At 37.9% G+C, this 11,677-nt stretch overlaps 1 protein-coding gene across 1 annotated transcript; it reads right to left on the reverse strand.

Annotated features, from left to right (window-relative positions):
• Positions 1–210: 210 nt before the first annotated feature.
• Positions 211–899, reverse strand: LOC122671802 (non-specific lipid-transfer protein 1-like). The gene is made up of 2 exons (XM_043869247.1): positions 486–899; positions 211–248 (listed from the first exon to the last, which is right to left on the reverse strand). The coding sequence occupies exons 1-2, from the start codon at positions 833–835 to the stop codon at positions 239–241; spliced, it is 360 nt and encodes a 119-aa protein (XP_043725182.1). The 5' UTR covers positions 836–899; the 3' UTR covers positions 211–238.
• Positions 900–11,677: the final 10,778 nt, after the last annotated feature.

Here is an 11,677-nt window from a genome sequence, read left to right on the forward strand (position 1 = left end):
TAGAAAGGGAAATGAGTCCACAATAAGGAACTGAACTCATATTATTTCATAGAGTGACCATAAGGTAAGATACAACCAGAGGTCCTATTTATGGATAATATAGATACTGCTACTACTGATCTCAAAAACCATTCAAACTGACACTTACTCCACCACTAATGTGGCTTTTTGCACAATCTCTTAAACACATTTATTGATCTTCTTCCTTCAAAAGCCCTCCTCACACATCAACCTCACCTTACCTCACCCTGCAAACATTAACAAAAACCCATTTGTCAGTCTCAAACAAGTATGAAACCATTTCCAAATTTACAAAAGATTAGATAAATTCACAGGTTAAGAGAGAGAGAGAGGAATGTTCTCTGTGCTGCAAAGCAGCCTGTGTCCAGGCCCATGGGGCTGCCACTCAGGGGATACACCCACCCCATGTGCTTGGACGCAGCCTGCGCTGCGGCACAAAAAACAGCGCCCCTATAAATATATACGTGGAGCAGTCGATGGAGGGGCTGATCTTGTAGGGAAGGTTGACACCACATTTGCCAGGAAGTCCACTAGCATAGCCGGCGTTGATACCGGGAATGCTACTGTAGGCGTTCTTGAGACACCCACAAGCGGTTTGACGATCAGGAGTGGTTTTAGCGGAAGAGTTGAGTGACCTCACGGCACTGCAGCAACCCGCAGTCACCGAGCCGCCTGAGCGCAGATAGTTGAGGCATGGTGCCAAATCAGACACCACCTGCCCGCATGTGATGGCAGCATCTACAGCATGTGGTGCAGCCACAACCATGCAGGCCATAACAAGGCACACAATCTTCATAACACTGGAATTGGCCATAGCTACTACACTTGCTACCTCTTTCACTCTCTCTGTCTCTCTCTCTTGCGTTTTAGGGTTTTCTTGGATCAATGCAGTGAGCAACTCTTTTCTATGTGTTTGTTTATATAGAGAAGAGAAGGGTAGAGAGAGAGAGAGAGAGTGTTAAGGAAATAGGTGTGGGTCTTTAAGTCTGACATGGGAGTGGATGGTTGTTGGGATAATTGAATGCTTTTCAATGCGTCTGTTTGGTTTTGTTTGCTTGGATAATCTCTAAAATTGGGAAGATTTGAACTCGCAAGTTTAATTAACTTGTTTGGTAGAATTTCCTTTAGATTACACAAAAGTGTAAGGCACATGGGTCATTTTCGAAAAGCTTGGCTTACCTACTCGTACGTGCAGCGCGTCGTAAAGGATTTAAATTGTTGTATGTAAATTTACCGGAGCAAATAAACACAACCCTAATTAATTCCTTTCTTAGCTGGAATTTATTAAATTTGATAATTAGATCTGAATCTCAATCTCTTAACCAAAACTAATTCGTAAATTTGAGTAATTTATTTTTATGTTTTTTATTTGGAAAAAAGAACACTAACCAGTTGTGTGTTTCCTGTGGTCAGACACAGGAGTGCACGAAAAGATCGTTCAACCCCCAGTAGATTCGAAAATCTCATCCAAATCAATACCTTTATGCGTACTCTCATTGGCCCCTATGCTGATGCAAGGATTACATGACGGATTAGTGTTCCCTTATCCTTTTTAGTTTAATTTAAACCATATCTTCTCACTCAGAGTTGTGAAGAGTACAATAATATTTAGAGCATTGGTACACATGCATGTATCCAGGATATGTGTGTAAATACAAAATGGGGTATTTGATTGAATTAAACTATGAAAATTGACAAGTGACTAATCTACCTTGTTTCCTCTTTATCTAAATATGAAAATGGACATATCATATGTCATGTGGCACAATAATTTTGAAAAAAAAAAAAAAAAAATTTTGACAATAATATTTTACCTAAAAAATCATGCAAAACTGTTGTTATCAGGTTTTATGGGTTGTATAAGTTTTTAGGTTTTGGTCCATTCGATCGATTTCATTTTTTATCACCTTCTAGAAAATCAATACCTAACCAGTAGAGAGTTTGGCCCATTCAATTTAATTTTTTGGTTAAGTCCAATCAATTTTTTTGAAAGTAAGGATAAAATTGTATACATCATGACTTTCCCCAGACCCCGCAGTGATGAGAGCCTTGTGCATTGGGAGCGATTCGACCTCCATTTGGACATATCATGAACATTATCAACATGTACTATCATGGACACTATTTATTTTACTAAAATATTTTTCCTTTTACTCTCCAAAAAATATGTACTATCTTACAAGACACTCAATGTTGGATTGAAAGCGACATCTAAATCAGATCTCCGGCCCAAATCTTATAGAGTGTAAGCAAACCGATAAAGGGCAGATCACTACATCGTCAATTCCTCCTTTTTTTCCTGGTAATTTAATTTTTATCTTTCATCCAAAATATAAAAAAAAAATAAAGGTCACTTCAAACCAATAATGAGATAATACATGGTGAACTATTACTATATTTAATAACATAGATAATACTCAGTCTTTTATTTTTTTTGGGTAGAATACTTCGTATTCTACTACCATATTAATTCAATCCACATGAGTTTTACCATCCATCTTAGTTGCTATTGAAAGAAATATATTATTTTTAGGACAAAGTTTTCCTCAACCCATAGAGGGTGGTTTACCCACCATCTTAGGATTCACAAATCCCCCCTAATGTTATTGTATGTGTTAGAATATATTTTAATATTCATTACCTTTTTGTGGCTTTAGCGTTGTGTCTATTTTTATCAGGCTTTCCAAGTTGATTTAATAAAGAAGATATTCTGGATCTAGAAGATTTAATATGGACTGGCTAGTGTGGGCTCACAGATCACTGTTAGATCTGTAATTGGAAAATCTAACATAATCTGTATAAAAGGGAAGCTAGGTCCCTCTTTTAACCCTAATCACAAAATAACAATGCTATTATTGAGAAATGGTATTGTGAGGATAATGACATGGTGGGGGATCGCTACGTGTCATCCACCTCGTTTCCCTCTATTTGGGAGAAGACAGGAGAGAGAGAGGTGAATGGATCGTATGTAGGGAGTCATCACCTAGAAGAGGGTCTAGGACCCGCGCGAAATGTAAATGTAATGACTCATGTCATGCTCTTCTGGGGACAAATGGTCTATTAGTCCGGGTACGAGTCAAGTTACGATCCGGAGAAAGTATTAGGCATCCCAGTCCGTCCGGACTTGCCAGTCTTTCTATTGCTAGGCAAGATAGGATCATAACATGCTTCTTGAGGGTGAATGTGAAATACAATAGTAACGAAATTAAGTAGATACAAGGAAAAACGAAGAAACACATATCCAAAGGTTTGGCTACAAGGCAAATGTTAGTACACAAAAAAGTAAAATAAAAGACTCAAAACCTAGACAACCTAAGCATGATAGACACTAGCTAGACATGGTGAAATGACGAATATATGAAAACAGAGATGACGGTTTGATACATGTGCATGAAGAGGCATAGAAATTGGAGTTGAGATATGAAAACATATGCATGACATGTGAATATTTCACCTAAAAAAATCACACAAAAGTGTTGTTATCCGATTTTATGGGTTTTATAAGTTTTTAGGTTTTGGTCCATTCGATTGGTGTCATATTTTTGTCACCTTTTAGAAATCAAAATCAGTCTCTAACCAATAGAGAGTTTAGTTCATTCAATTTATTTTTTTGGTTTAGTCAAATCAAATTTTTTTAAAGTAGAAGTTAGTTTACGTACATTATTATACTCCCTAGACCCGTAGTAATGGGAGTCTCATGCACTAGATACGCCTTTAATCCAATCAATCTTTTCGATTCAACCTCCATTTTGATATATCAAGAACATTATCAACATGTACTGTGATGGACACAATGTGGACATACCTCTACTTTTTTAACTAAAATATTTTTCCTTTTATTACCCAAAACAAAAATGTATTATCTTACAAGACACTCATTGCTGGTTTGAAAGTGATATCTAAAACAGATCTCCGAAATCTTATAGAGTGTAAGCAAATCAATAAAGGTCACTTCAAACCAATAATGATATAATACATCGTCTTCTACTACTTATATTTAATAACATAGATAATACTTAGTTTTTGTTTTTTGATAGAATACTTCGTCTCCTACTACCATACTAATTCAAGCCACAAGAGTTTTACCATCCATCTTAATTGCTACTAAAAGAAACATATTATCCTTAGGACAGTTTTCCTCCACTTATAGAGAACGGTTCACCCACCATCCTAGGATTCTCAAACCCCTCCTAGATTTTTGTATGTTTCAAAATACCCTCTTAATATCCATTCCCGTCTTCCGACCCGTCGATGAATGAGATCCCATTCACCGTGGGTGGAGGGAAACTTGGTCCTTATCTTTATAGATTATAGAAGTTATTATATATTTCATAAGCTCTAAAATAGATAGTAAATTAATCACCAAATAACTCCAATGGTCACCCATCATGCGATCCCTATGTTAGCGATTTATAAATATCATAGCGATTCACCAAGATTTCTACTTCCCGCTATCCTTTTGCCAAAATCTATTGCTGTCATTGCAAGATCCATCGGGCCTTTGGTGCTAGCATTACCCCTATAATACCATGACTCAAAGCAACAATGAAACTGAGAATTGAACAGAATAACATATGCTCATCCATTGGGATCATTAGAACAGCTGAAGTAGCTATCACATATAAAATTTGGGTGATCCCTAGTGGGTGGATCTTGATATTCAGTAGTGTCATAAGGGTGAGAGATAGATGAAACAGTACATGAGAAATCTATTGTTGTCGAGATCCTTCGGTGGTTTGGTTCAAATCTGCGCACTAGAGAATCAGAAAACAGAGTGGATGAGTGGCCCGAAGCTGACTCCGAGGGGAGGGGACTCTCCGATGCCTAAGTTATATCTAAGAGGAACAACAGTTATCGGAGCCAAAAATGGAAAGCTAGTAGCAAAGCTCAAAAATGAATCCAATAGACTGAGTGGAGTAAGAGTTGAGTTACCTTCTTCTGAGTATAGTTTCCTTATTTATATGACACACTTGGAAATGTCCTTTATGTCCTTTGAATCACGTATTCTTTAAGTAGGCGAGAGATCTGAGCAGGAATGGTTAACCGAATTTGTCAGTGGCTGATATGGTGTCATCAGTGGTTATCCCTTTTGGGAACCACGTGTAAAGTTCCTCATCCATGGTTCCGACGTAAAGAGCCTAAGGTTAGAGATTTAACCTAGGTAGTTGGAATGTACCTCATAGATCATGTTTGGTTCTGGTTCATTACACGTGTCAGGTTATTATTGGAAGCCAGATCCTATATGTATCAAAATCCATAAACAAGAAAGATCATTAACCCATTTAAAACAAAATGAATCGTCTCATGAAGTGAAGGTTGGATTTTTTTAAAATTACATCTATTTCATTTAGTCCAAAATGGCAAACATATTGATAGCTGAAATAGTAAAAATCCGATTCAGATCCATAATAGGCAAAGAAAAGGAAACCAATAAATACTCAAAAGCCTCATGAATGGATTTAGCCCTCAAGTGTTCCATGCACCAACCTAATGACTCAACTATCCATATATGTTTTGAGAATGAACATGAGAAAAATAGATGCCAAGCATTCTTATTCGACAATCCACACAAGGGGTAAGACTTGAGAGGGAACAATGGAAACAAACGTACTCAATTTGTTACGAGTAGGAAGGCCGTCTGATATATACAGAATCTAATCTCCAATAGTATGAAAACATGCGTAATAGGACTGAGTTAGAGAGCGGTTCAAGAAATAAGAACCAACAACCCGGACGGATTTATAACCATGGCCTCGCATCAGAACCGTATGCATAAGGAACTTTACACGCGGCCTACTAAGAGCATAATCACTGACAATACTGACAAATTCGGTTAATGGTTGTTGGTCGGATCTCTCACCTGACTTGAGGAATACGCAACCTTAAGGAGAAGAAAGACATTGGAGACAAGGTCATATAAATAAGAAGAGAAGGGAGAGAGAAGGCAAGACTCCTACTACTGTTCCATTGATTTAGACCATGAAGCTGTAGAACCAAGCTTTCCGTTTCCGGGCATATTAACTGTTGTTTAGTTCTGAGATCTAACTTAGGCATCGGAGAGTCTTCCCCCCCCCCCTCAGAACCTATTCTGGGGCACTCACTCGCTCTGTCTTTTGGTTCTATTGTGTGTAGGATGGAACCAGACCGCAAGGCCAGGGAAGATCTTGACAGGAACACCATCCACAAAAATTCTCCATTAAAAGTTCTTCAAAACCGGGGGGAGGGGTTGTGACTTTAATTTCAAAGGAAATGTGCTCGTTCATACTGCTTGGTGCGTAGTTTACGTGATTATAGCTATTTCACGTATATACTCAAAAAATATACAAAACAATGATAATTCTTGAAATCGACGTCATGGTAGGTCACTTTCAAATATTTTGAAAATTTTTTTGATTAATTATTAAAGGGATTTTCTTATTGACACCTCTTAATGTGTCCAATAATTTTAGTCATAAACTTAGGTGTCAGTGTCGAGGTATCGGTACCTGTATTGATCTTGGCCAATACCAATATTGATATGGATCTGTTGTACTCCTCAAAATACCGATACCTAGGTTTTTTTTAAAACCTTTTTAGCCTCCATGTTCTGATACCATTGATACGGCATCGGTCATGGTAATACTGATATATATATTTGGTACTGAGGATAAATTCTGTTATTTCACATACGTATTCAAAAAATGTGCAAGACAATGATAATTTTTTTTAAAATGACACATGGATAAATTACCTCCGAAGTATTTTGAAAAACTTTTTGGGGATGGTTTCCCTTCATCCATTCCTTTGTCATACCCATCAAAGGGGATGGGATGGTGGTCATTACAAGGGTCAGATATCATTTGGGTTTTAAAACATGGAATCGGAATGGGAGTAGTTAGTGCCGAACTTTATTCGATTCGGATTGGAAATTGCCTCGAATATGTATAGAAAAAGCCCTAGAATCGATAGATCCAATGAATATTCCAACGATTCTTGTATCGATGAGTGTCAATTTCAATCTCTCAATTTCTTGAAATCTATGTTATCACTCTGAAAGAACTTTTGAAAATAAACCAAGGCAATCAAAAGAAGATTACAATTTACAAATCCGTAAATACAATTATATATTTTAGGTGTTAGGTAATACCATTATTAAAAAGAATGAAACTTGTTCTATAAATATACATAGTACATAGTACATAGTACATAAATATTAAACTGTACAATTACTTACAAAGTTATTGTACTATATAGTAAAGACATTGCCTACAACAAACCTAACAGAGAGTAAATGAGTGATGGATACACATACGCCTAAGTACGAACGGCACATTAGATTCAAATTTTGAATGCATATGTCCCATATCTATATTTACTTTTGCATTAAATGAGAAGGACCCCCCCCCCCTCTCTCTCTCTCTCTCTCTCTCTCTCTATATGTCCCTTTCCATTTCCATGGTCGGTGCCTTGGTGATCGATACGTTGGGAGTTGGGACTGTATATTATTAGTGTGAACTCCTTGACTTAATTTGTTAGACGCTAAAGAGAGAGAAAGAGAACAGTTTTCTGTTCCAGAGAATGGGCTATATGGCCTATGCATGGGACCCCAATTAAGAACCTGAATTCCCTCTTCTGTACTGTTGCAGTCACTGGGGGAAAAGCAAGAACAGCTCATACCCATTTCAGTTTTAACTTTAAGTTACTGAGGTCTGAGGGTGAGGGTCTCAGTTCCGAACTCGTTGGCTGTCGGTGGATTATTTGAGCTCTTTTCATGGTGAGAACGAATCGTCGCGTGTTGACCCGGGGAGGGCATCCTTGGGCATTGAGCAATCGATTAAGAACTGATACAGATAAGAGGAATTCTACTGTTTAATTAAAATAAAGCATTCCGAATCGTTTAAAAGGACTACAAATGGATCATGTCCTAAAATTTGTTACAAAATTAAAAATATTTTACCATCATTTTATCAAACCCATATCACCCTGATATGGTGGATTCCATTTGAACGATTCAAAACCGTTATTATACATTCACGTACGTGAACAACCCAACTCGCGGGAGGGGGGGGGGAAAGAGGGATGGCCTGTGTTTGTGAGTTTGTGTGGTGTAGGACTGTAGAAGCACATGGAGAGATGGAAAGATTTTGTACTGATGAGTGAGTCTTTTAAGAAAAGCTTAAATGCATCAGATACGTGGAGGGTTTATGCATTAATATGTCAACCATCTAGAAAGTGTGTTGGGTGAACTGCAATAAAAGACTTTGTGTGCTGGCAGCAGTGGCGGTGGCAGTGCTGCAGAGCTCTTTCATGGTGGGGTACTGAGAAATTGAGAATGGATTTAACAGTGGACAATCATGGAGGTTTGAGACAGAGACAGAGAGAGAGAGAGAGAGAGAGAGAGAGAGACACCGAAACATCATCCATACAGTGCGGCGCCTAACGTACGGGATCATTTAAAACTGGCTTTTTATAGGATGGTTTGGTTGCATTCATAAATAAAGGGTGATGTGAACGGCATAATTTCAAATACTTTTATTTTTTGGTAGAAGCATAATTTCAAATACGTTGCATGCATAAAGCCATAAAGGGATGATGTGAACGGAATAATTATCAAATCTCCGGCATAAATCCCGTTCGCATGCAGCTAACCTAACCGTTGGATGTCCACTGAGTACTTCCTGATCGTTGGGTTCACTGGAGAAGATTCTGATCTACCATCTTCTGTTCAGGAGTCTCATCCAAACTATGGGCTTAGTGCACCGTATCAGGTCGTGTCTCAGTTATTTTCAAAATCGATATGATACCAATATGAATTGTTATCAGCATGGATCGATCATATCGAATAAATTTATCTTTAATTTTTTTTTAAAAACAATTTTTTTTTTAATTATTCGGATCGATCAGATCAATATTGGTTGGTATCGGTCAATATCAATCAAGATAATATAAAAAATAAATAAATAAACTTAAAAACTTTGAAAAAATCAAAAATTATTCAGTTGGACTGGCCAAAGATAGGATCGGATCAACCAATCCAAGGAACGATCCAATCAAACCTTGCTGTATCAGTCTAATCTCGGGATTGGCCTCAACCGATACTGATCCGATCCAACCAATATCAACCGATACTGATCCAATCCAACTAATATCAACCGATCCGATCCAAGATTCAGAACCAAGCATGGGAGGGGGAAATCAAAAAATATGGTGGAAGAGAAAAGAAATAAAATACTCAGGTCATAATTTCTCTACTCACTGAGGAGTGCATTGGATTCAAAGACTATCTTCCTTCCATAATCAAATATTAAAATGGTTTTTTTTTTTCTTGTAGAAAGACGATCCGTAGAGAAATACGGATTACACTCCTGCCGTCTGCCACAAGGGAACAATCAGGTAACAATTGAAATTAGGCCATACAATCCTATCTATAATGGATTGAGCCCTTCTAGCAAGGGTATCGAAATTGAACCATACAATCCTATCTGTAATGGATTGAGCCCTTCTCGTAAGGGTATCTGCAACTATATTTGCAGCCCTTGAAATGTATTGAAATTGACAATCATCCAAATAAAGGTTATACCAACAGTCTCTCCACCCGTGCCACCTCATGTATGCGCACTTAACAAAACCATTGATGTGATGTAGGAGACTTCAATTTCACACTTCCTTCTAGGGTTGTAAACGGATAGGATTCGGCTCGGATAGTGCTATATCCGCATCCGCATCCGCATCCGCATCCGATTAGCTATCGGACGGATTCAGATAATGGTAAACGGATACGGACACGGATACAAATCGAATATTTTATCCGTTTACATGTAAATATAGCTTTTTGGATAGCTATAGCCTATCCGTATCCGTATCCGTTTAGCTTTTGGACGGATTCGGATAGTGCTAAACGGATACGGATCGGATATTTTATCCGTTTACATGTAAATATAGCTTTTCGGATAGCTATAGCCTATCCATATCCACATCCGTTTAGTTTTTGGACGGATTCGGATAGTGCTAAACGGATACGGACACGGATACGAAAACGGATTTCGACTATTCATTTACACCCCTACTTCCTTCCTGGTTATTACGTGCAATTGTTGTTCTTTTACAAGGTTCTTTCTTCATTTTCTTCCCTAATGTGGTCTATGAGGATATGACGATGGATCTTATCCTTCGTCATACTCTGTTTCTGGTAGGCCATGGTGGTGTGAAGATAGAATCTCATGATACTTCAATCAATCAACAAAGGGCGTTAGCGATAATGTTGAGATCACATAGTGGGTTACTATTCAAGGAGTTCCAATAGAAGGGAATTTAGAAAACAAAACATATAACGTGTAAAAATGAGTGGAAATAGGAAACAAACACTCACACAGTGTACATAAGGATTTACGTGGTTCGACAAGATTGTTTACGTCAATGGTTAGATGAGATCTATTTCACTACCAATGGAGAATTGGATTATAACCGTTTGTCCTCATACCTCTCCCAGATTGCATTATAAAAAAAGAACCCTCACCATAAATTTATGGTGAAACCCTATATAGAAATTTTACTAAAATATCCATATAGCCCTTCAGCTCCTACTGTCTCTTAACAGCCCCTCAAAATCAACCCGCTAATGTAGGCAACGGAATACAAGACATTGAACCCCCAACTGGGAAATATTGCTTGTGGTTTTTGGCCATCTAAATAGGTTAACCCAATTGCTCGACTCAAATTCTAGATGAAAACAAGGCTGTACTTTTGCATGCTCCTATGTTTGGACGCAAGAGCCACACAATCACGTAGCGTTCTTTTTCCCTTAAAAATTTAAGGGTTTTTTACAATTACCACCCCAAAAATTTTACTATTTACTATTACCCCCCAAAAACTTTCAAACAACTGTTACCCCCCCATGTTGCAAACTAATTACTAAATGGACCCCACCGTTACAGACCCATAATGGTGGGGGTTAGTAGTGATACAAAACCGTTGTCACAAATTTTTTAGGACGAAAATACCCTTGGTCAAAAGTGAAATAAACCTGTGGAGTTTATCCCTTCCGGCAACGGTTGCAGGCTTGCAGCGGCGAGTTTGACGAGTTTCCACTCTCCATCTAAAGGTATTTGATTGCAGCATGTCTTCTCCCTTCTCAGTTGATTGGAAGGCTCATTCAAGTCTTTGTGGAACCATCTTCTCCAGGTTTGCTATTTTTTCCTTTTCTGGATCGATCCATTAACTTGGGTTTTTTATGATTCTTATTGAATGGGTAGTTCAGATTTTTATAGCAACAGAGCTTGATCAAAGAGGGTATCTCATGTTCATATTAACATTAATGGAGATCTGTGAAATGGCCGACAAAGTAATGAATCTCTTTTACATCCCTTTTGAATTTTTTTTTCTTCTACTTCATTGAAGACCTACTGTACTACACAACCCACAGTCCGCATGTAGATATTCCTCTGCTCCCACACTTCTAAAGGGAAGGAGAAATGAACAAGCCATGATAGAATAGAAGAGCAAACCTGATTATCGATTCTCAAAGTTCCAGGTTGCAGATCTTGTGATTCTCATCTGCAATTACTACGTTACTTCCGAAATAAAACAGATCTGCTTGTGAAGATCGATCATCAAGGGTTTACACCAGATCTAAACCTTCAATCCTCTACCATATTTGAAGTTTTATTTAGAACAATAG

This window comes from Telopea speciosissima, chromosome 8 (genome assembly GCF_018873765.1).
Source record: "Telopea speciosissima isolate NSW1024214 ecotype Mountain lineage chromosome 8, Tspe_v1, whole genome shotgun sequence".
NCBI lineage: Eukaryota > Viridiplantae > Streptophyta > Magnoliopsida > Proteales > Proteaceae > Telopea > Telopea speciosissima.